This window comes from Mus pahari, chromosome 18 (genome assembly GCF_900095145.1).
Source record: "Mus pahari chromosome 18, PAHARI_EIJ_v1.1, whole genome shotgun sequence".
Taxonomy (NCBI): domain Eukaryota; kingdom Metazoa; phylum Chordata; class Mammalia; order Rodentia; family Muridae; genus Mus; species Mus pahari.
In genome coordinates this window covers 24,408,870-24,434,055 of record NC_034607.1, presented here as the reverse complement: position 1 = coordinate 24,434,055, position 25,186 = coordinate 24,408,870, and the positions used below count along the sequence as shown (strand labels likewise).

The 25,186-nt window shown below is 50.4% G+C and overlaps 1 protein-coding gene across 1 annotated transcript in view; it reads right to left on the bottom strand.

Annotated features, from left to right (window-relative positions):
• The window catches only part of Vav1 (vav guanine nucleotide exchange factor 1), a 50,180-nt gene extending 25,996 nt beyond the window's left edge, over nt 1-24,184 (bottom strand). Inside the window, exons 1-14 of the mRNA XM_021218523.1 lie at nt 23,878-24,184; nt 7,102-7,218; nt 6,558-6,616; nt 6,400-6,468; nt 5,972-6,080; nt 5,788-5,883; nt 4,413-4,481; nt 4,140-4,243; nt 3,254-3,353; nt 2,054-2,149; nt 1,381-1,449; nt 1,190-1,276; nt 1,001-1,086; nt 188-320 (exon numbers count right to left, since the gene is read on the bottom strand). Coding sequence (XP_021074182.1) covers nt 188-320; nt 1,001-1,086; nt 1,190-1,276; nt 1,381-1,449; nt 2,054-2,149; nt 3,254-3,353; nt 4,140-4,243; nt 4,413-4,481; nt 5,788-5,883; nt 5,972-6,080; nt 6,400-6,468; nt 6,558-6,616; nt 7,102-7,218; nt 23,878-24,081 — 1,398 coding nt within the window. The 5' untranslated portion in view covers nt 24,082-24,184. The remainder of the gene's footprint in view (nt 1-187; nt 321-1,000; nt 1,087-1,189; nt 1,277-1,380; nt 1,450-2,053; nt 2,150-3,253; nt 3,354-4,139; nt 4,244-4,412; nt 4,482-5,787; nt 5,884-5,971; nt 6,081-6,399; nt 6,469-6,557; nt 6,617-7,101; nt 7,219-23,877) is intronic.
• Nucleotides 24,185-25,186: the final 1,002 nt, after the last annotated feature.

Below are 25,186 nucleotides of genomic sequence, written 5' to 3'. Positions count from 1 at the left end.
TCTCTCTCTCTCTCTCTCTCTCTCTCTCTCTCTCTCTCTCTCTCTCTCTCTCTCCCACATTCAGGCAACCCCAAGGTCGTTAAACTCGCTCTGCTCTCGTGCTCTCGCTCTCGCTTTCGCGCGCTCTCTCTGTCTGTCTCTCTTCCACATGCAGGTAACACCCCGAGACCTGGTGGCAGAGTCCCACCTTCTTGTTGTCTCGCTCCCCGGAGGAGTCGTCACGAACTTGGAAGCTGTGCAAGTTCACCGAGGCCTTGAGGTCGTAAGAGTCCCCGCGGCGTTTACAGATGAGCAGTGCTTTGTCCAGCAGGAAGGCATACCTACAACCTCCAAGTCAGGGGCCCAAATCTAACCCCTCCCCGGTCCCCTGCCATCTCCCGGGCCTCTGCCTGCTCTGCGGTGGATTCGCTCCCTAACTTTAACCAACTTTGTAAGCTCACCTGTGCAGCCTATCTTCACCCACGTGATCCAAGTTGGTCCTGTCCAACTTTGCTCAACCACACACACATCCATCAAGCTGCTCCCCAAACCTAGGATGACTTTGCCCACAAGTCCATTCCGGAAGCTAGCCCCACCAAGAATCTTTCTGGTATAACTTGGCTCCACACACCTAGCTGGCTAGGCTGTAGCCACGCCCCCTGGCCAGACTGCACCTCAGATCCAAGTTTACCTGCCTGTCTAAAAACTTTGGCCTTAGCCGGGCATGGGGTCAGTCGCCCGTTTATCCCAGCACTCGAGAGGAAGAGGCAGGAGTATCTCTTCTGAGTTCAAGACCAACCTGGTCTACACTCCCTCTTTCAAAAGTAAGAGTCGCTACCCCACACAGATTCATCTCAAATCTATATTGACCCCGCCCACCTACCTGCCTATGTAGAAATCAGGCCCAACCTCCTGCCCAAGCCTTACCCCAGACTCATTTGACGCTCTTCCACCTTCTACCTAAGCACTGGCCCTGCCCACAACCTCTCCTCCTCCCTTGGTCCAAGTTGGCTCTACCCACCTATCCGTCTTTGAGCGACGCTCCACTGAGGTAATCTTGAGCTCACCGTCAATCTTAGGCCGGCCATAGTTGGCCAGAGACTGGTCCTGCACAGTAGACAGAATGACGTCTAGCTACAGATTCCCCTCAAAGGGGACGGGCACCCTGCCCATAGGTCCACACCCTTGGCCACCCAGCTCCACCCCTCACCAGGTTCTCAATGGACAGCTGAAAGTTTGTGATCTGCCGTAGGGTTTCATTGTCCCTCTTGACCTCGTTCACGCACTGTGCCAGGTCCTGTGAGTGAGAAATGGTGACAGAGGCTTTCTTGCCTACCCCCTGGGCCAATTCCACAGCCAAGGGTAAAGTGGATACCCAACCAGCAGCACCGGCCCACTCACTCTCATGGCGTCGAGGGCCAACCGCAGGTTCTCCTTCTCCGTCGCATCCTGTGTGTGTTTCACTAGCTCCTGTGTGCACCAAGGCGTCAGAATTAACCTGGGTCTATCCCCATCCCCCAGAACTTCCAACTGATGCTGACCCACTAGGTCCTCCTAGACACTGGGGCATACCCCAATAGCTGATGTAACCAACCCCTCAAAGCCAGCCTTCCCCACGCTCTGGGACCTTAGAGTCTAGGACCAACCCAGATTCATTTTAATTGTCATGTTGACACAGTCGAGAATCACCTGGAAAGAGAGCCTCAGTGAGGGACTCTCTAGATCAGGTTGGCCTGTGTGAGCGTGTGTTTATGGGGGATTGTCTTAATTGTGTTCATAGAGGTGGGAAAACCCACTCCTTGTGAGTGGCCTCAGTCCCCGGGTTTGGATCCTGGACCTGTGTAAGTGTGGAGATTTAGGCCAAGCACGACTGAGCAAGCGTGTGTTCAGTTGGCTCTGCGCTTTATGGGTGACTTTAAGCGTGTGACTAGCTGCTTCTTTCCTGCCTTGACTTCCCAAGCACGTGCTTTCTCCCTTATGGTTGCTTTTGCCTGTATGTTTTTAATTGCAGCAACGAAATGGAGACTAGGGTGTCACCCAGCCACCCCCAAGGGACCCAGCCTTGTGCTGGCACCTGGAGGAGGAGGTGATACTTCAGCACTCGCTGCATAGGCACCATCAGCAGATCCCGCAGGGTGAATCGGCCATTGTTGGCTCTTTGAGAACATTCCTGACAGGGCAGAAAATCATGGGAAGCCCATGAGCACAGGGCAGGAGGAGGACAGGAGGCAGGGGAGGAGGGGCAAACGGATTTGACTAAGAACAAGGGCTCAAGTCTGTGAAGTGCTTACCATACCAGCATGAGGAACTGAATTCCATCCCCAAAACCCACAGCCAAAACAAAACAAAACAAATAAAAACCACTGTGCATGTTGGTGCAGGCAGGCAATTGCTCAGCACTCAGAAGGCAAAGGCAGGTTGACCCCTGGTGGGCACATGGTCACTGGTTAACCAGCCTAATCAAATGAACAAGCCTCCAGTCCCAGGGAGAGACCCTGTCTAACAAACAAGGTGACAGGGCTGATGATGTGGCTCAGCAGGACTCGCAAACCTGACAACTGAGTCCAGTCCCTGGTGTCCTCACAGACATACTGTGGCATGTACACACAGAGAAGAGAGAGAGAGAGAGAGAGAGAGAGAGAGAGAGAGAGAGAAAGGATGTAAACGCGGGAATGAAGAGATGGCTCCATAGTTAAGGGCACCAGCTGCTTTTGCAGAGGACCTGGGTTTGATCCCCAGCACCCACAAGGTGGTTCAAAACCATCCTTAACTTCAGTTCAAAGAGATCTGATGCCCTTTTCTGGCATCCACAGGCACTGCTCAAAAGCAGTGTACAGATATATACACACAGGCAAAACTCCCATGAAAATAAAATAAAATAAAAATTAAATTAAAAAGAAAGGTGGAACAGTCCTCTACCCCTGCATGGTGTACGACTGTGGGTCCCAGAGCGCTCTTGGAATAAAAGTCCTCTTGCAGTTTGAAAAAAAAAAAAAGAAAGAAACAAAAAAAAAAAAAAGAAAGAAAGAAAAGAAACAAAGAGAAAGGTGGAATATAGTAGATAGAGGAAGATACACAGTGTACTTTTTGGCCACACATGCACACGCGGGCGTGCACACATACATGCATGGACCATGGATGGACACATACAAGTTTGCACATACCCCACACACAAAAGATTGTAAACAGCAAAATGAACCCAACTCCATCTTCCCTGTGCTCCCCAGGACGCATAAAGCAGAGGGAGGGTCCCACAAGGGCGGCATAGACCCACCTCCAGCTTCATCTGCACATCCTCCCGTGCAGTGGCCACTTGATCCAAGTGCTTGCTGGCTGATTCCACCTGACTGCAATAACGGCCATAAACCAGGAACCTGTGGGCCAGGGTGGGACACCATGGAAGGGTGATTATGAAGTCAGGAATAGCTAAGCACCCATGCTGGCCTCATTCAGCCCAGATGCATAACTCCAGCCACTGTCTCCCCATCTGTAACACAGGCCTGGCAACAATACCTACCAGAGGGCTAACATAATTGCTAATGGTAGAGTGCAGCATACAGCCTGTGACCAATGGTTGTTGACTTCACAAACAATTATTGAGCTGTGTGCCAGCCCTTTGCTAAGTACGTTATACAATGGTTTATTCAATCCTCATTGTGAATCTGAACATGCCCATTCATAGATGAGGGAATAGTAGCTTCCCAGTGACTCACACAGAAGTAAAAATTAAACAAGAGCTGGGAAAGCCAGCTCTAGGGGTGTGGCTCAGTGTGGTCAGGGGTGGAGGCCCACCTAGAATCTCCCAGTAAGGGGTTGGGGTGTGGTCAGGGGTGGAGCCTCACCTAGAATCCCCCAGTGAGGGGCTGGAGGTGTGGTCAGGGGTGGAGGCCCTGCCTAGAATCCCCCAGTAAGGGACTAGGGGCGTGGTCAGGGTGGAGCCCCACCTAGATTCCCCAGTGAGGGGCTGGAGGTGTAGTCAGGGGTGGAGGCCCTGCCTAGAATCCCCCAGTAAGGGGCTGGGGGCGTGGTCAGGGGGTGGAGCCCCACCTAGAATCCTCCAAGTCCTGGATTTATTCAGCCTCTGACCCTCATCCCATGAAGAACCCTGCCCGGTAGTCTCTAATGTCTCTCAGTGTCCCACTCGGTCAGGCATGTCTCACCTCTCCTTGTACTTGATGAAGACCTGATACAGTGTTGTTGCTCCCGGGCCAGCCAGGGCATCCTTCAGTTCCTTTAAGAAGTGAGTGTGCACGGAGAACAGCTCCTACCCCGAGGGAAAAACAAAAGAGATGCAGCTGGGGCTGTAGCCTGGGCACGGACACGGACAGGACAGAACAGCAGAGGAGGAGGTCATACACATGCCCCAGGGCGAGTAGCAGTCACAGATTATCCCCTTGGAAAAGACAAAGAGGTCCTGGAACCTGCTAGCTCACCTCAATGTTGACAAAGATGGTCTCCATGTCTTGAGGCTTAAGGAATCGCTGCAGGGGCTTCATGAAGTGCTGAGGAGATCCAAAAGAAGGTAAGATGGAAGAAGATCCTCCATCTAGATCCTCCATGTCACCCAAAGAGACAGAAACAAGGAGGAGGGGGCAGGGAATGGGACACAAACAGCAAGGGAAACACAGACAGAAACAGAAGAGACAGTCGAACTGATTGAAGGACAGAGTGAGTGAGAGAGAGAGGGGGGCAGAGAAACACAGAAATAGAGACAGGCAAATACAAAGAATTAGAAATTGAAACAGACAGACACAGAGCAAAAGAAGAGGAGACCTAGGCATGGTGGCACATGCCCGCCATCTCAGTGCTAGCATGTCTGAGGCAAGGCCATCATTAGTTTAAGATCAGCCAGGCTACATAGTGAGGATGTCTCAAAAAAAAAAAAAAAAAAAAAAAAAGAGGGATGAGGAGATGGCTCAGTGCTGTTGATCTTGCAGGGGACCCAGTTCAATTCCCAGCACCCATGTGGTGGTTCTCAAGCTCCGCAACTCCAGTTCTAGTGGACCTGGTGCCCTCCGCTAACCTCCCAAGCTGCCACACGCTCACAAGTTGCACATACATATATGCAGGTAAGACACTCGCGCTTAAAATAAGATTAATAAATCCAAGTTTTTAAATTAAAGAATAATCAAGAGAAAGGGAATTGTCCATTTTAAAAAAAATGCCTTCAACTGTTCCAAGTCAGAATTATCACTAATAGCCCAAAGTGGATGCCATCAAATGTCGACCAGTAGATAACAGATCAAGTACGGTTCATCTACTTGCTAGAACACTGCTCAGCAATGAGCAGCCTCCAACACACGTGGAGAGACCTCAAGGATATTGTGCGAGGTGAGAGAACCAAACCCATGAGACCATGCAGGGCGGGGCTTCTCAGCAGGAAATGTGCAGAATGGGGGAGTCCGGGGACATGAAGTTGGTTTATGGGTCCTGGCAGATGGGGAAAGTGGGGAACCTAAAGATTACAGCTAAGGTATTCGGTGTGTCCATCTAGAAGAGTAGCTGCTGTGTAACTAGACAGTGGCAATGGCTGCCCACCGTTGGACTTAACAACTGACTGAGTGGGTTGTTTAGTGTTTTTATCCATCTCTACTAAGCTAGGTTTGTTTGTTTGTTTTGTTTTGTTTTTAACAATGGGGCCAGGTGTGGTGGCACATGTTTGCCTTCCCAGCTCTCAGGAAGCTGAGGCAGAAAGATTATAAGTTTAAGGGCAGCCTGGGGGCTACATAGGAAGAACCCCTAGGAGGAGGAAGGGAGGAGATGCCCCTGGCAGGACCCAGGCTGGCAGGACCCAGGGGTGTGACACACCTGCTGGATGGAGCCCAGTGTGTCTGTATACTTCTCCTCGGTCTGTTGGATCTCCCGCAGGCAGCAGCAGCGCTTATCGTACTCCGTCATCTTGGGCTGTGAGCAGAGACCGTAGAAGCCGGTGAAGCTCCTTGCAGCCGTCTCTACCCTTCCCACCCACCCCGCCCTTCCCAGACCCACGCACCGGCGTGGGCACCGACTCCAAGCGCATTAGGTCCTCGTAGATCTCATCCCCCTCTGCCTCCTCATTTTCCACGCAGTCATAAAGGTCCTCGTCTTCCTCTGCGGTGTCACTGGGGGGGGGAGGGGGGGACAGATTCAGGCCACGCCCCGAGCCAGGAACCCATCAGAAACTTTCAGAATGAAGAATACATCCACAATGTCACCCCCACCCCCAAGTCTTGCAATGTGTCCCCTTAAACTCCAGGACAGATCTGTCTTCCTTCAGACTCCGGAACAGATCGGAGCTCCCTCAGACCCTAGGACAGATTCATGTCCCTCAGACCATGGGACTGATTTGTGTCCCTCAGACCATGCAACAGATGCATGTCTCTCAGGCTCCAGTGTCCACTGTGTCTCACAAGCTGCACCCATCAGGCCCCTAACACTCACTCAATCTGGTCTGAAAGACCACTGTAAATATCTTCGTCGCTCAGAGCGCTGTCCTCTGTTGGGAAGGGCCTGGGGAAGCAGATGGGCGTAAGCAGGGCTATGGGGCAGTGAGCAGCATCTCCGAGGATGGGCCAGCTCACTGCCTGGGCTCTACTCACATGATCCCTTTGTTTTGGGCAATGGGTGTCCATGACAGAGCAGACAGGGTGTAGATGACCTGTGATAAGGACCGTAATTGCTCAAAACTCCCTTCCCCATACCCACCCCCTCAGGCTCCCAGTACCTGAAGCTATCCCTTGAGGTTAGACATGCCCACCAGACTTGGGGGAGCCTAGCCCAGCATCTTCTATACATCCCTGCACCCCCCAGACAATGTCTCCCCACTATCAGGTCCACACAATCACTCAGGCAAGATTAGACAATAACTTGTTACCTAGGAGAGATGAGGGGTCAGAGGGACAGACGGAACCGCACAGCACCAGCCAAGGTCACACAGAAAGGAGGTGAACAGACCCTTGAAATTGTTCCCCATGCCCCAAGCTCACGAGCGGGCACAGGCACAAGGAAACCCTCAGACGCGCGCGCACACGCGCGCGCGCGCGCGCACACACACACACACACACACACACACACACACACACACTAGTCAGTACTAGGAAAAGAATCAAGGTCCAGTCTTTGGGCACCTGGAATCCAGCTCACCTTTCCAAAGTCCTGCACATCAAAGAGGTCAAAAGCCTCAAAGAGTTCGCTGCGCTTGAGGCCAAACTTCTCACAGCAAGTAGACAGGAAGGTTCGAATGTTCTTAAGACAAAGGAACTATGGGGAAGAGAAATGAGGCTGGAGATACACTATGGTGTACACACACACACACACACACACACACACACACATTCCGGCAAACCAGAAAACACAGATATAAAAAACAAATCTATGTGTAAATAAAAACAAAATGTGGCTGGCTGGATGGCTCACCAGCTGAAGGTGCGTGCTGTTCAATCCCCAGAACCCACACAAAGATGGACAAGGAGAACAGACTCCACAAAGTCGCCCTTTCACCTCTGCGTGGGAGCTGTGGCGCATGCATGTACAATCACACCCACAATCATGATGATAATTAACAAAAACTGTGCTCACCTTGTGCTGGCCTTGAATTCACTATGCAACCCTTGCTAGCACTGAACTTGTATAATCCTCCTGCCTCCAGGTAATAATGAGTGCTGGGATGTGTCGCCATAGCCAGCTAGGAAATGTTATACTTTTATTACACATATTAATATGTGTCCGAGTGCACACGTGGAGGTCAGAAGATGACTTGCAGAAGTCAGAACTCTATTTCCACCACGTAGGTCCAGAGAATCAAACTCGGGTGATCAGCCTTGGAAGCAAGTGCCCTTACCCCTGAGCCCTCTCTTTGGGCCCCGAAAATGTTATTTTTAAGATAAAATAATGTTTGCCAAAATCCTCGAGCAAGTGAAGGGGTTGGTGACGGGGCGTATCAGAGGTTGCATCAGGGGAAAGGGGGATCAACTCAGAAAGGCACAAAGGACGGACATGTTCTTTATCTCAGGAAGGATCTGGGCTGCATGAGGGGTCAAAGGGACTAGAAGTGATTTCATGGAGAACTCCAACAATTGAGCATCTTGTAGGAACATCGGACTCTGTGCTGAAAAAGAAGAGGCTAAGAGCTTGGCCCTAATGAGACGTCTACATTAACCCCACCCCATCTGAGGCTCTGCAAGAGGGGATGGAAAGACCATGAGAGCCAGAGAATGGGGCGGCGTGGTGGGGACTCTGTGAGATGCTGTCTGCTGGAGAGGGCAGAGCCGTTGCTCTCGGGAACTGACAGCAGCTGTGGGTGCCTACACAGGATCAAGCCAGCTGACCTTGGCATAGACTGGTGGATGACCTAGGCCCCACCCTTGCTAAGGAGCTCTTGGCTGCACATAGCTTTGGAGGCAGGAGACTCATGCCTTGCTGAGTAGGGTTCGGGAGTTCCAGTGGATGCCTCACACATGAGCAGCACTAACAGGGTGCTTATATGAATTATAAAAAATGACACAAACCTGGGAGAAAGTGTGTTAGATGGGACATAGGAGAAGTGGGAGGGGTTGCTGGAGGTGTGAGCATATGTCATTGTATCTACGTATAAAGGCCACAAGAAGCAAGGCTAGAGAGATAGGCCAGTGGTAAGAGCATATGTTGCTCTTGCAGAGGACCCAGGTTTGGTTCCTAGCACCCACAGAGTGGCTCACAAGCATCCATAGCCCAGTTATGGGGGACCCGATATCTTCCATGATATCAGGCATGTTCAGGGTACACAGACAGAGAAACACGCAAGACGCTCAGTCATATATATATATGTATGTATATATATATATATTTCTGTTTTTCTGAGACAGGGATTCTCTGTTTAACAGCCCTGGCTATATTGGAACTCACTTTGTAGACAAGGCTGGCCTTGAACTCACAAAGATCCACCTGCCTCTGCCTCCCGAGTGCTGGGATTAAAGGCAGGCACCAGCATGCTTGGCTAACATTTTTTTTCATATCAAGAATAACATAAACCTTTTAAAAGAAAACTGGGCTGTTTTTTCCTTCATTATTTTATACTTCTTTATCTTCTTAATATTGTTTCTTTACTCTTGAGAATTTCGTTCATGTGTACAATGAAAATATATTGGTATTCACCCTGTCTACCCTCCCAAATTTCCCTCAACATGGTCCCCTCACAACTCCACGTCCTTCTTGGTTTTTACGACCCACTCAGTGCAGTTTGTGCCACCTGTGCACAGATGGGTGTGGGGTTTTCACTGGAACATGGGAATCCCACCAGTAGCCACACCCTCTGCAAAGAATGATTTGCACCCCTACAAACTGTGTGCCGTCAATAGCTCCTCAGAGAGGGTGGAGCCTAACACCATCTACCCACCAGTCCATGCTGGTGAATTGCTGCCTTGATTCGTGACTATGTCATGTCCAGAAGACGAGCCATTCCCAGCACCCCTCCTGGTTTTCTTTCTGCCTCCTCTTCTGAGACATTCTTTGAGCCGTGGAGTGGGGGAAGATGCATTGCAACCATTCCAAGACTGAACTATAAATTCAGTGCAATTTATACTAAGACCATTTTTTTGAAAATTATTAGACTTGTCATGTGATTCATTAAAATTGTATAGCAAGTCATAGAAGTATAAAAACTAAGCAAGATGTTCTGACAATAAAAAAAAATCATGTGGGGGCTGCTAGTCTTGCAAGATATTAAAACTTATCAGAAATCTTGTGTTTATATGTATGTGCAGGTATGCTGTGTGTTCGAGCTGAGACCAATTTGACACTGAATGTCTTCCCCAATCACTCTCCAGTTTATTTACTGAAGCAGAGTCTCTCGATGGGCCACAACTCCCTAATTAGCCTAGGCTGTCTGGCTAACTCCCCTTCCAGTGCTGGGAACTGCAGGTATATTTCCAGCTTTCTGTGTGGGTGCTTGGGATCCAAATTCAGGTCCTCAGCATTTGACCAACTGCGACATCTCTTCTGTCCTCGAGAATTATCATCATAAATCTACAACTATTCCAACAGTGTGATAATGGCTTCCAGCCTCTAAGCTGGCCACCATGGTACCCAGCTCCCAGTGTCCGTGAAGAAAATGCAGTGATCTCTCTCAAATCCCCTCCCATGCTGAGGCAGCTTGCTGCACGTGACTGAGTATTGGTGAAAGTATTGATAAGGGACTGCTCGAAACTGGGCGCTGGGGCCTTGCACATTCTCTTTGACTTCTCGAATCACTTAACCACAGCCATGTGGTAAGGCTGCCCAATCAGTGCTGCGGAGGAGATCTGAGGTTCTGCATGGCTGAACCACCTGAGAAGTGGATCTTCAAATGACTTACCCAATGACCATCAAGTGCCTCATCTAACATTTGGCTGTGACCTCAAGGGAAACCTCAAGGGTGAACTGTTCCACTAAGCCACTTCAGAATTATTGAGACAAAGAACCTTATGAGAAGCATACTTACCAAGCTATAGAATTATTTGTTACACACTGATAAGCAGGTAAGCGGAGATAATACAAATACAGGGAGAGCTTGTCTACAGTATCCGGTAATGCAGTAATAGAGCCATTCAAAGAGCTTGACCTTGTGTGAGCCCTCAGTATCTGGAAATTATTGTCATCACAGTCATGATCACCATCATCATCATCATCATCATCATCATCATCACCACCGTCACCACGACCATCACTGTCACCATCAATACCATCATCACCATTATTACCTTCTCCATTCCCATCATCACACACATCACCGTGATGTGCACAGTTCTCCATCAACCTACATGTTCCAGTGTCTAAGCCTCTACTAATAAATGCATGGTATTGATCATACCATGTCATAACTGTCTGAAGTGACAATAGAGCCTCAGTGAACTCACCAGTCCCAAGAGGGGAGCCTCTAGGGACTCCCCTGTCTCCGAGTCCCATCTCATCACAGGACTGCCTCACTTCCCCTCCTGGCTTTCCACTGGGTTCTAGGAAACGAAGCTCCGGTCTGCACACTAGCCTGCACACTTGCTCCTTCGAACCATCTCTCTACCGTCCTCCTTTCTGTTTGTGAGGCAGATCCTCATACAGCCCAGGGTGGCCTCAAGTTCACTGTACAGCCAAGGATAAGGAAGTAGTCTTGGTTTGCTGGGGATGACAGGAGTCTACCCCAGGTTGGGTGGGTGCTGTGGCTGGTACCCAGGACTCTGTGCACACTGGACAGATGTTCTTCCCATTGAGTCACAGCCCCAGATTTAGCCTTTGTTTTTTCAGCTATCTTAGATTGTCAGCCAAATGGAGCTCTGTCCCCATGTATACAACCTCAGCACCGTCAACCCACAGACAACCGGTCCACTTGTGACAGTCACCAAGCCTACGTGACGTCCCACCATTACCTAAGGCCACAGGTCACTCAAGGGCTCGCTCTTCCACGTGGACAACTATTTAAAGTCCTGGGGCTAGGGGTGGAGCTCAAGAGAAGTTGTTGTGTTGAAGGAGTGGGGAGTCACACGCACGAGGACCCACTCCTCCCTGGGGAGTTGTAGGTAGCTAATGGCTTCCAGGGAAAGGAGAGGCATTGTCTTCAGCATTGCAGCCCCTGGTACATGACCCCTCACCCCGACTCCTGTCACAAACTCACAAACTCTGATTCAACTCACTAGGTCATAAATAAATAAATAAATAAATAAATAATGTAGAAAAGATTCTGAAGTAGAAGGGAGTAGAGTGGCCATAATCAAAATACGTATGTACACAGACCAAACTGCCAAAAAAATATATGCTTTAATTTCTAAGTTATTGAAGGAGGTCTGGGAGGCAACTCAGTGCTTAAACCCACGAGAATGCCCAGGGGTGCTGACACTGTCTAGCGATCCATCTCACAGAGGAGCCAAGTTTCGTTCCCATCCCATATCACACACACTTGTGAGTCCAACTCAGGAGGATCCAATGCCCTCTTCTGGCCTCCTCAGGCATCTGCACACACACACACACACACACACACACACACACACACACGAGTGCAATAGAATAGTAATAATAAACACATGCACAAATGCATCCAAATACACACATGCACAGGGGAAAGATGAAGTGGCTAAACAAAGGACTCCCGTCTGACAAGTGGGAAAACTGAGGCTTGTCACAGGGCTATTGCCTGCCAGAGTCACACATGTAAAAGCAAGAGTGTGGAGAAACACACAGAACCGAGCCCCACCCCTGCTCTACCCTGGCTCCTGAACCACACTGAGCCATCACAGCCCCCTCCCCCAGGCCTCACAGGGACATAGCTGGGACCCCACATCACAGGAATTGTATACACCACTCAGAAGTCCTGTGGGGCCCTAGACAGGCAGACAGGGCAGGCAGACCAACACCAGAGGTGATGTCTGGCCTTAGGTCTGTCTGGCCTAAGGAAGGAAATCCCCCTCCAAACCTCAGAGAATCAGCTGAACCCTGAGACTGCCTTCCCTCAAGTCACATGACCCTTCCAAAAGGAGCATGACTCATAACCCCTCCCACCACTTCAGAGTAGCTAAAGAGCTGGGCTCCTTCAGAAAGCACAGCGACTGCGGTTAGACCACCAGAAGAACTTCCCGGCACCCTAAGGCATGTGAAAAGATGATGAAGGACAGGAAGCCACTCGATGTAGGAGGCACGTGGAAGGAGAATTCTTCCTTGTTTTGTGGGGAACAACCCCTCCTCTTCCCCTATCCTCCAGGACGAAAGAAGACCATGAGTCTACACAAGCAACAAGGCCTTAGGCAAATCAGGAGCCAGGCACTGTGATCAAGCCGGAAGTTGGCTTTTGGTGCCTCTGCCCAAAATAGAGAGAATTCTGTTCAAGGAAGTAGCAGTCGGGCCAGTGGCCTCTCGTGGGGGCTGGGAGAAAGCGGCCCAGACTCAACACAAATTCTGCCTTCTGCGCTTTCCACACCCACAACCCAAACCCAGGAGATGGCCGGAAACAGGAAATGCCTGTTACCAGGCCTGGCTGGGGAAGATAGACAAGGGGTGGAGGCATGGCTCTCTGCCCTCCTTCATCCCTGTAATCTTTCAGACTCCAGCTGGCTCACTGAGGCTTCCCAGAGCGGATGGTTGCGCTGCTCATCCTGTCCAGAGCTTTGAATTGAGGAGCTGATGACCCGACTCTTCAGCATGAGTCTAAAGCATTCTGGGAGTCAGGCTTCCTCTTCTCTACCTGTCACCTCCCACCCTGGCATGCCTTCCACAACTAGGTGTCTGGTGACTCCCAGCTGAAACTGGTAAACAGGGGGACCTTGGACAGGTCATTCTGCCTTGGGTTCTCCAACCAGAAATCAGAAAGGAAATCCCAGTGTGGTGGAATATACCTGTAACCTCAGCGCTCAGGGAGATGAGGCAGAGCAGAGGATGGCTAAAATCTGAGGTAAAGCGTGGACTACAGAGTGAGTTCCAGGTTGTCCAGGGAACCACAGTGAGACCCTGTGTCAAAAACAGGGGTGGGAAACAAGGGGTGAGGGAAGAAGATAGTGGAAGGGAGAGAAGGCAGAGGGAGGGGAAGAAGAGGGTATTGTGTAGCAATTTCCCTTAAGACGAAACCTTCCACCTTGGAAGGAAGCTCATTAAGACATAGGATGTGATAAGGGGAGGTGAAACATTCTATCCTACATAAAAGCCTGTGAAGCTCAGGAGACAACAGGAGATATGTAGGAAGTTCCTGAAACAGACCAGATTCTATAGGCTCTGCCCTCCCCAAGCACAAGCTGTAAGGACTACTGGTGACCACTCTCAAGACAAGCTGAACTGCCCAGAAGAGGTTCAGACAGGACAAGGCACCTGAAAAAGACAACTGTCCACCTTTCAGAGCTGCCTGCGGGCAGCTTTCCTGAGTCGCCATCCATGCCAGGCTTTGGTGAGACAACTATATCTGAGCCATTTCTGCTCCTGTTAAGTGACCCCCGACTCACATTCCTATATGTAACCCAATGACACTCAGTGCTTCACCAAGTTGGACTTTGGAGGGATCCTTGCTTTTCCTGGATGTTGGCCCTGTCTGAGATGAGTAGACACGTGTTCACCTCTCCCCCAGAAGACAAAAATGTTATTCATAGGATAAAAGATGAGGGAATAGCAAGGGAAGGAGAGGGATAAATGTGAAGGGGTTGGAAGAAGAACAGAGAAAAGGGAGAAAAGGAAAGAAGGAGAGAGTGAGAGAAGGCGGAAGCCAGAAAGACAGAGAGGAGAATCAACCTCTCCACATTAGAACTGAGTCTAACACAAAGCCTGATCCAAAACCCAGTCATTAATTGACTCTGCAAGCATATATTAAGCATTTACTGTTTACCCAGCACTGAGACCCAGTAGTGGACGAGGAAAACATGGCCCCAATGCCACAGCGCTTATAACCTGGAGAGATGGGGCAGATAAACAGGAGGGGCTTCCAGCACAAAGCAATCTGGGTATCGGTCGGTAGCAGCACTGGAGTGTGTGATAGGAAGTACATACAGACAGCTGAGGTACACAGTAACAAGGACAGACAGCTGGACAGCTGTGGTGCAGTGCAGGGGAAAGCAGGGCTCAACTGATGGACAGTGTGGGGGAGAAGGCTGGACGGCGTGACCTTCCACGGTACAGGTGCATTCACTTTAAAAAGAATCTCTGAATGTCTGCAGTGACACACAGCTGTGCAACCTTGACTCCTGACAGCAGCTCCACTCAAAAAGTCAAAGTCCCTAAGGGCTGGGATGTGACTCCGTGTGGAGCCCCCGCCTAGATCCCCTAGTGAGGAACTGGGGACGAGGTCAGAGGTGGAGCCCTGCCTAGAATCCACCGGTGAAGGGCTGTGTGTGGATACAGGACTGCAGGTAGCGGAGGAGGCTGGAGATGCGCATTGGAGCGCCTAAAGCAAGTTGTGAGCTGCCTGATGTGGGTGCTGGGAACTAAACTTGGGTCCTCTGCAAGAGCAGCCAGTGCTCTTAACCCCTGAGCCATCTCTTTATCCCCACCTTATTTACTGGAGACAAAGTCTCTTTCTCAGTGTGCAGTTGGTCCATTGGGCTAGGCTGGGTGGTCGGAGATCCCCAGCAGTCCTTAATGTCAACATTCCCTGTACAAGGATTCCAGACAAACTCCATCATGTCTGATCAACATGGTTGCATGGCAACTACTTTATCCTGAGCCACCTCCCGGCCCACACGCCCCTGTTTAAAAAACAAAAATCAAAAAAACAAAAAAGCTACTCCGGATCCTCTGTGGATCTGTTTTCAAGGACCCTGACCTTCTCCCCAGGTAAAAACTAAATAAATAAACCGGTGTCACCATACCTTCTAGACCCTTCTATGTGGTGGGGCAGTCGGTAACAAACCTGCCTATTCTCCCAGAGACTTGAAGTCACTTGTGGTGACTTATCTCAGCTGATAGGATGAAAGTGCTGCAGAAAGAGCTGAGGGTTGACGGCTGCAAACCATCAGTCTGCAATGACCAACACAGGCAGGAGCTCCTCCCCAGGGCTTCTACTCAGATTGCTATGCATGTGGATGGCGTCCAGAGGACAGGACAAACTTGAAGGCTCTTCCTCAGGAGCCATTTACCTTGTGTTCTGAGACGGGGGGTTGGGGGGGGGGTCTCTCACTGGCCTGGAGCACATGCATTTGCTGAGCTTTGAACCCCAGAATCGCTGTCTCCATCTCCCATGTGCTGTGATGGGTGGACAGCACCACACCTGAGGTTTTTTTTACCTGACCGCTGAGGATCTGAACTCAGTTCCTGCTGCCTGAAAGGCAAGCTCTTTGTTAACTGAGCCATGATGTGTTCAACTCATTCATTTTACTCTGTGTGTGTGTGTGTGTGTGTGTGTGTGTGTGTGTGCATGCGCACGTGCATATACCTCATTCTTGAGCCATGTGGGATCTAGGGATCAAACTCAGGTGGTCAAGCTTGCCAGCAAGTGATTTTCCCACTAAGCCATCTCACTGGCTCGCTCTCTCTCTCTCTCTCTCTCTCTCTCTCTCTCTCTCTCTCTCTCTCTGTCACCCTCTTGAAGGAAGGCACGGATGCATGCATTTTTTTCTTCCAACTGTGTACCCCACACCCAAATCTGGCAGCACTGAATCAACAAAGAGATGACTGGTTATATCTGTTCCCTGCCTGGAGCAGTTTTGAAACCCCTGTGGCTTTAAGAAAGATTGATTTGCATAGGAGCCATCGGTATTTCCCTCTGCGTTGGCCTATTTATTATAGGGAGATCAGGAATATGAAGAGAGAGAGTGTTTTGCATTACTTATCAGTGGTGGCTTCATTCCCTCTCATTCCCACATATCCACCCCTTGTCCCTCTGAAGCCTTTGGTCTTTTATAAACTGCTGCTTTTAGGAGACAGAACAGAGTGAGCCGTAGCTACTTCCTGCCTTCTTCCGTTCTTCTGCTTTCTTTTTAAATTAAATTTAGTCGTGTGTGTGTGTGTGTGTGTGTGTGTGTGTGTGAATGCATGTGAGTGTATTATATGACTGTGCATATGAATGTGTGTGCGCTCATGTACTGTGCACACACACACACACACACACACACACACACACACGTGTGTGTGTCAGCATGGGGTATCTCCCTTCCTTAATTGAGCTCCATCTTATTTTTATTTTAAAATCATCCTTGGCTACACAGCGAATTCAGGGGTAACCTGGGCTACATGAGATTCTGTCTCAGGAATTTTTTTTAAAATAAATTATGGTGAGCGGGCGTGGTGGCGCACGCCTTTAATCCCAGCACTTGGGAGGCAGAGGCAGGCGGATTTCTGAGTTCGAGGCCAGCCTGGTCTACAAAGTGAGTTCCAGGACAGCCAGTGCTGCACAGAGGAACCCTGCCTTGAAAAAAAAAAACCAAAAAATAAAAATAAATAAATTATGGTGTACTCAACTTTCAGGGTGGCTGCTGCTATCATTATTCCCTAAACAATAGAGGGTGTGGCTCCTTCCATAGCATTTGCATTCTACCAGCCCGTGGAGACTCACCTACGGATGACTTAAAAGCCAAGGGAAGATACAAGTAGGATCTATCAAAGCAGCGCATCATTTTCTACAAGAGATCAAATGATAGGCTGATGTTGGAATCCATGAAACTAGTCTCTCATGTACCGAGGGACTACATATGGCTTGTCAAAAGGTTGTGGACACCATAGGAGAAAATACATAAGAACATTAGGTGTGGCCAAGGTGACTCTGTGGATAAAGCATTTGCTGTGCAAGTATGAGGACACAAGTTCGAATCCAACATAAGAGGGGTGGGCATAGTGGTGACACTTGTAATCCCAGCACTGGGATGAGGGCGGGGTGCAGACGGGAGGATCCCTGGATATCACAGGCCAGGCTCAAAAGAAGATGGCGGGGCTAGAGAGTTGGCAAAATGGTTAAGAGCATGTAGTGTTTCTTTGGAGGACCCAAGTTCAGTTCCCAGCAGCCACTGCCACTGGTAACTGCAGCTCCAGGCAGTGCGGTGCCTCAGGCTTTGCCTGGCTTCTGCACACAAGCGCAGTGTCCTCGCAGACATGTTCTCACAATTGGACACCTTAAAATATGTATAAATTGAATGCAGAAGAAGAGCACTTGAGGAAGATGCTCCACAAGCACACAGACACACAAGGGAAAAGTGGATTGAGCAATGCATGAAAGGTGGGCTTTCAGTGAGATGTTGAGAGACTGATGTTTGAGGCTTGAAGGAGGTGAGAGGACAGTCAGGTGGATCCTGGACCTGGGCACTGTTCCAGACAGGAAAACAGCCAGCACAAAGGACCCGAGGCAGGACTGTGGTGGGCGCTTGGGAAGAAAGGCTCAAAGGCCTGTGGCTGGGATCAACCACCAGAGGAGGGTAGAGGGGAGACGGAACCAGGTGTCTGAAGAACCAAAACTAAGGCTGTGAAACAAACCCAGTGTTTGTGATTGTCACCACAAGACCCAAATCTTGACATTTGTCCTTGAGTGGAAAGCAATAAGGACTCAATGATTAGATTTCCAGGGAGGATCTGTGAGCATGGACAGGGGGGTGGAACCATGCCTAGAATCCCCCAATGAGGGCTCAGGGGGAATTTCTCAGAGGTAGAACACTGGTCTAGCTCAAGAAGTTCTTAAGTTCCACTGCAGCTGAGACCAAGAGAGATATAAATAGGGAACTGAGTCATGGAGATTTTCAGTAACTTCCTGTAATGTTTAGTGTCATCAACTTGACTGGATATGGGGTTAGGTAGGAGCCAACCCTCCAGTCAAAGATCATTTAAGCTCTGTACCTGCCTGTGAGGGACCGTCTAGATTGGGTTCATTGAGGTAGAGAGACACACTGTAACTGTAGGCCCACCATCCCATGGATCCGGGACTGAGAAAAAAGGAGAGAGTGAGCCAAACACCAGTGCCCATCTCTCTGCTTCCTGACAGTGATGCGATTTGTGGCCCAGCTGCCTCGCTCCTCGCACCGGGTCTTCCCTACCATGATAGACTGGAACTTTGAGCCCTGAACAAACCTTCCTTCCTGCGACCATTTGAAGAATGTCTCCCACCATCTCCGGCATTCGAACATGCGGTCCTCAACCGACGGCATTGCTTGGCAAGGCTTAGGAGATGTGGCCCCGTTAGAGAAAATATGTCACTGGAGGTGGCTCACAGCGCTTGAGTTTGCTGTCTCTGCTTCCTGCTTGCTGTTCAAGGTGGGAGCTCCCAGCTCTTCCTGCCCCATGACTCCCACCTTGATGGTGATGGACTCTTATTCTTTTTTTTTTTTTAAGATTTATTTATTTATTTATTATATGTAAGTACACTGTAGCTGTCTTCAGACACTCCAGAAGAGGGCGTCAGATTTGTGACGGATGGTTATGAGCCACCATGTGGTTGCTGGGATTTGAACTCAGGACCTTCGGAAGAGCAGTCAGGTGCTCTTACCCACTGAGCCATCTCACCAGCCCCGGTGATGGACTCTTATCCCTGTATAACCATAAGCTCAGATGAGCTCTTCTGTAAGTTACCTTGGCTATGATGTTTTATCACAGCAATAGAAAAGTAACTAAGACACTTCCCCCAAGATCCTGCAGCTGGAACTGGAACTCAGAGCGTACCAGACCATGAACCGCACGCAGGGCCTCAAATCCCGTTCCATTGAGCCTGAATTGAAATCTCAGAGGTGAGATTCTATTCACTGTGAGATATACACCAGCATCCTTGGCTCACACACTGTGGATAGCAACAGCTCCCCCGGTCTTCCTGGAGACAGCAATGAGGCCAGGCACTGCCAAAGTCCCCCTCAGAGGAGCAATGTACCTCCCCCACACTCAGCTGTACCTGGGGTTAAGCCTGCATGTCGCTTCTGGGCCTTAGTGGGGAGAGCACTCGCCTAGCATACATAAGGTCCCAGGTTCCATCCCCAGCGACATGTACACCAGGTGGCACACGTGTGTCATCCCAGCACTCAGGAAGTAAAGTATCATACAGGACCGTCATCTGAACCAAACTTCAACCATCTTCATGAGCTCAGCTCTGCTCCTTACAAAAGATCATTGCAGCTTGGCCTGTAGACTGCTCGTATTCGCTCATAGGAGGAGGGTCAGAAAGGGTCATCAGACCCTGACCTGAGCATCCAGCTCCCAAGCCACTGAGCACAACTCTGCCCTAACTGCATGTGGCCTCAGGGTCAGAGGAGGTGCTACAGTACACAGCATGGAAAGGAAAGGGTTCCATCTGCACGGCCATACCAAAGCCATCATGTATGAGGGGTGCAGACCTTCTGGCTTGGCTGTTCTGGGGTCACTCTCCTGCCCATAGCCGCCTGAATTCCTATTGCTGTTTGCATGCACACACTCAGGGAGACTCAATAAATGGCAGAAAAAGTCAGAAGGAGAGTACCCTCCCGGCAAGAGACCCTAGCTAAGGAACAATGATGGGGGTTTCATTTCCACAAATCTTTCTATTTCAGTCCCACAGGTGGATCATTTAACCAAACACCTAACTATGCGGAAGGTCCTGTTGTGTTCTCTGACATCCGAACACTGTCTGATACCCGGGGATAGCACTGTGTTCCATCCATACTGCGCTGTGTACCTGTGTTTCCACCCTGCTGTCTCGATTTTGTGTTTTCGTGTGCATGCAGAGGGCAGATGTGGATGTCAGGTGTCCTGCCTGCTCTATCAGTCTCTGTCTGGTTGAGACAGGGTCTCGAACGGAACCTGGAGTTTGGCTGGCAGCCAGCAAGCCCGCCGCTGCCCTGGGTTTGCAAGGAGGGGCTCACAGTCATACCTGGCCTTTTAATATGTGTGCAGGTCTTTATGGTCGCACAGCAAATGCTATTATCCAAGTCACTAAACCTAAGTCAATCGCTAAGTTAGCTTCTATTCTCAGTTCAGACACACCAACCAAGGGCTACATCCATGATACCAGGTGCACACCCTCATACCCACCTGCATGGTTCCCTAGGGCGGGAGGCTTGTCAATGTGTTATCCACCAATTCCTGCCTCTCCTGGAGGACCATGAGCCTCGCATCCTACCGAATCTTTCCAAAAACTCATCTCTTTCCCCTCAGACCCCGAGCCTCAGAGTTCCACACAGAGGACTGCACAGTCCCACAGAGGCGGCAAGCACACGTTTGTGATGTCTGAAGCCTCTGTTTCTAACCATGATGCCATCAGCCTTTCTGTGGGTCTTAGACCTCACGGGCACTGGCCAGTCTGAAAATGTTCTACTCAGATCTCCAACACCAGTGCAACCAGCTAGAAAGCCACTGCCCTGAGCACATGGATACCTGCCTGCCACTACCTACCTCAGGATCTTTGCACAGGCAGCACCAACACACACACACAGGTCACTACCCATACAACTGCAAGGCTCGCCTTTCACCAAGCCTGGGTTTCTGCTCTAGTCTAGTGAGATTTCCTAGACTCCTTACTCAAAAAATGCCACAAAGCACCCTTTCTAAGTATAGCTTTCTTCAAAGTACGAGCCACCTCCTAAAAGTGTACACCTGTCCTCATTGTCCCCTTGGTACATTTCCTTCCTGTAGAATATAGTGTGATAAGACATGAGCATCTGTATCCCACTCCCATAGTTCCCAAAACCAAGGGCAGGGTTTGTCCTGAATAGTCACTGTTTGATGGATGGGTAGAGGGTAGGCAGGTGGATAAAAGAATAAATGAATAGGAGAATATAATAGATTGGTGGGTGAGTAAGTGGATGGATGAGTGGATAGACAGGTAGACGGGTGGATGGATGGATGGATGGATGGATGGATGGATGGATGGATGGATGGATAGGTCAGCCTTGGCTATGACACACAGGGGTAAAATCTCATCCTTAAGTCTAGCTGGTGAATGGGTGGGTGGAAAAATAGGTAGATGTATAAATGGGTGGGTGGGTGGGTGGATGGATGGCATAAAGTGTGATTTTTAGGGGGGACCAGATGTATAAAGTGAGTACAAGACCATGTTGAGGTATGGTTGACGGGGAGGCTTTACTGTGGGTATGAGGAAGAATGCAGCCAGAAGCATCCATGAGAGTACAGAGCATGGAGAGAAAGTAGTAGACTGGCCATGGCCAGCAGAGTGGACCAGGCCACAGTGAGAGGGTGGAGAGCGAGAGAGGAGAGAGGGCCAAGAGTGCAGAGGGCACACGGTCGAAATGGCAGGGTTATATAGGAGGAAGAGACTGGGGAAGGCAAACCCATAAGCTGGGGATGTTTAGGGAAGGGAATGGGGTGAGAAGAACGGAGACTAGCCACAGGCACTGAGTAAGTCTGGACACCAGCATATGGATTGGTATGCTAATAGGCACTACAGTTAGCCATTTGTCTCAAGTTTCTTTTGGACCTGATAACTGGCTGGCTGGCTGGGTGGATGGATGGATGGATGGATGGATGGATGGATGGATGGATGGATGGATGGACAAATGAATGAGTAGGTAGATGGGTGGACATATGGATGGATAGATGGATGGATGGATGGATGGATGGACAGATGGACGAATGGATGGGTGGATGGATGGGTGGGTGGGTGGGTTGGTAGTATATAAATTACTTCTTCCCGATTTGCTGGACAGAGGAGAGAGGTAGGGAAATGGAGGAACTGTCTTTCATTCCGACCTCTACGACTCCTGTTTCCCAGTCAGTGACTCCTTTCCTCCTTCTTTCTGCCTTCTCTGGGTTACCTCCTCTGCCATATGGTATATAGCCGCCCGTTGGTTCTCACCTACATCTCCACCAGATGTAGAATTTCCAAGGAAGGCAGAAAGACCAGAGGCCAGAAGCTACAGAGAAGATAGATGAGGAAGATGAGGATGAACACTGGCCCAGCCTAAGGCTTCATACAGCTGGGCATAGAGAGCCTAAGCAATGAGAAAACGCCTATTGATTCTTCAAAACCCAGCTTAAATACCCCTTCGTACATAAGTCCTAATTCTCCCAAGCAGTGAATGTCCTTCTTACATCCCTAGAGCACAAGGGCCTGAGGTGCATCTTCTCCTGTCTCCTTGAGTTTAAGAACTCTTTGGGGGCCAGAGCCAAGTTCCCAACATTGCCTGGCACATACTAAGGCTGCTGTTGGAACACAGCTGGTCCTCTGAGGATTAACACCATGAACTCTTGCCCTTCAGAAAAATCAGCCTTAGTTACGATACACAGGGGGTGGAAGTCCATCCTTGACTCTAACCGTTTTCCCAACAGCTGTGATTGCCACATCGTAGGGCACCCTGAGTCCCTCCAGAGCTGGGGCCCCAGAGTCTCATAGCTACTTCCTCAAGCCCTGAAAGCTACTGGAGTTCAAGCAAATGTAAGCAAATCTCTGCTGACCCGTAGCCAGCCAGAGGGGACAGTCCATGGGGGACAGTGGGTGCTCTGTTCCCTACTTCCTTCAGGGAAGTCACAACAGCTTCAGAGACTGCTGCCTCACTGACAACCCCAGACATATCCTGGAGACCGCAGCAGGCCATTCTTAAAGTAGCTTCCTTCTTCAACTCCATGGAACCCCTCACATGAGGGAAGAGACTCGGCTCATCATTTCTACGGACAGCCTCCTGGGACTTGGAAAAACAGGCTGTGCAGGACTGGTAGACTGAGAACAAGAGGACAGACAGACTTACACCAGACGCCCCTTACACCAAGCATGTGTCCTTCAGACCCCATGTTCGCTTAGATACAACTCATGTCCCTCACACCCAATGGTAAAGCTATGGATCCCTTTGACTTGAACCTGTATCTTCCATTTCTAGGGCTATCAGCCCCCCCACCCCACCCCCCAAACCCAGCATCCCTGGGGAAGCAGAGAAGAGAATACAAAGCCACCAGTCACCTTTCACCACTGCCCCAGCCACATTCAAATAAGGATTTGAATACATTTCCTAGGCGCACCAGGGCATAGTCTGTCCATGCCTCCACTTGAAGCACAGAGACTGCAGAAATGCCAAACTGAGGGGCACCCAGGGACTTGTTAGGATCCTAGGCCGGGGCCCTGCACTTCAGTGGGACCTTCATGAAATGGATAGAGTTGGGATGCCACAGGGTTTCACATTGCAGCCCCCACCCCACCCCACCCCAGCGCTCCATGCCACACAGCACAAAGCCCTGGCAGGAAATGGAGGTGACGGAAGATGTGAGAAGGAGGGGGCAGAAGAGGTGGAAGAGGAGGAGCCACCGGCGGGGGAGAAACTGAAGGCCTCGCTCTTGAATCTGGTTCTCCAACCTCATGCACCCTCTTGGCTTACTACAAGGCAACAAGATACCTCTTAGGACCCCTTTAAATGGATCTCAACGAAGTCAGCGGAGGCGGGGGGGGGGGGTGGCGGGTAAGGAGATTTCCCCCCTAAATTTGCCAGGACAGATGCAAGCCAATCAAGAGTGTACAAACCCACCCCCAGCTCCGTTCTGCTCAGCACCTCCCCTTAGCCAGAGCCAGGCCTACCCGCCTCTATCCAGCCAGACCCGGGCATCACCCAGCAGACTCACCTGGGACATCTGGGGCCGCAAGTTAACCTCGCGAAGATTGATGGCCTGGGGGAGCAGGTTGTTAAGCAGTTGACACAAGAGAACACCGTCCCGCAGTGCCTGTGCCAGCTCACACACCTGGGCCCCCTCCCAGGTCACACGGTGGCTGGGAGGCAGCACCCGACACTGGATCAGCCAGTGGGTGCACTGTCGCCAGAGCTCCATGGTGGCTGCCGGCCTCTCACTTGGCCCCTCGGGGAGGCCCCGTGCACCCTCGTTCCTTCACCACCGCCGCCGCCTGCCCCAGTGGGGACAACTACAACACCACTTCCTCTTCTGTGACTGTAACTGTCGCCCCGGGGTGGGGGTGGGGAGGAGCTGTGGGGCGGAGGGGGAGCAGCATCTGCAGTTACACCCTCACGGCTTCTCTGATGGTGTGACCTGTCTTTCTCCACCTACACTGAACAGACCTGGGCACCTGCTGAACCAAGGTGCCACTACCTCATCCAGCCATAGGCACCTAGGCTGTCACCTCCTGGCCCCTGTCTACACCCCTTATCTCTCACAGCCTTTTGCCCCTGCAGCATCCAAAAGGGACCACTGAACACTGAGTCAAGTCTCAACCATTCTTCCACCACCCATAATAACCCTTCTGGTTCCACGTTCCTTCTTCCATAGGACCTAAACTCGAGTTTTTCCTGCACCCCACAAGGCCATGTTCACCCTGCCCCAACCCCTGCCAGCCTCTTTCCTCTCGCTGTTCTTCACTCCCTGACTTCCATCCTGCCCCAGGGCCTTTGCACTTGTGCCCACCGCCTAACATAAGACACTAATTCACTCCATCACTTCTTACATGTTACTTTCTGACTACTGAGTGCTCAGCCATAGGTGGGACATCTATACCACCAGCAGCCCAAGGCTCAAGGGAGAAGGAACAGAAAGATGGTAAGAGTCGGGGGTGGGGAACGGGGAATGCTATCTCCAAGGCATGCCCAAGGCCACTGTGCTATGGTGGCAGCACAAGATGAAGCCAGGGAGGAGCCAACATGCCCACAGGCAGCAGGGATGGATGCAAAGGGTTACAAAAGAGCAAGTAAGCGGGATAAGATAAAGAGAGCCCACTCTCACTCGGAGTCAGAGGGGAGTTGAGGGTGGGTAGGACTAAGACAGATTGTGAACATGCAGGAAACTGCCAACAAATAGAACTATAATAAACATTAGAAAATATATTCTTCTTTTGCCGGGCAGTGGTGGCACACGCCTTTAATACCAGCACTTGGGAGGCAGAGGCAGGTGGATTTCTGAGTTCGAGGCCAGCCTGGTCTACAGA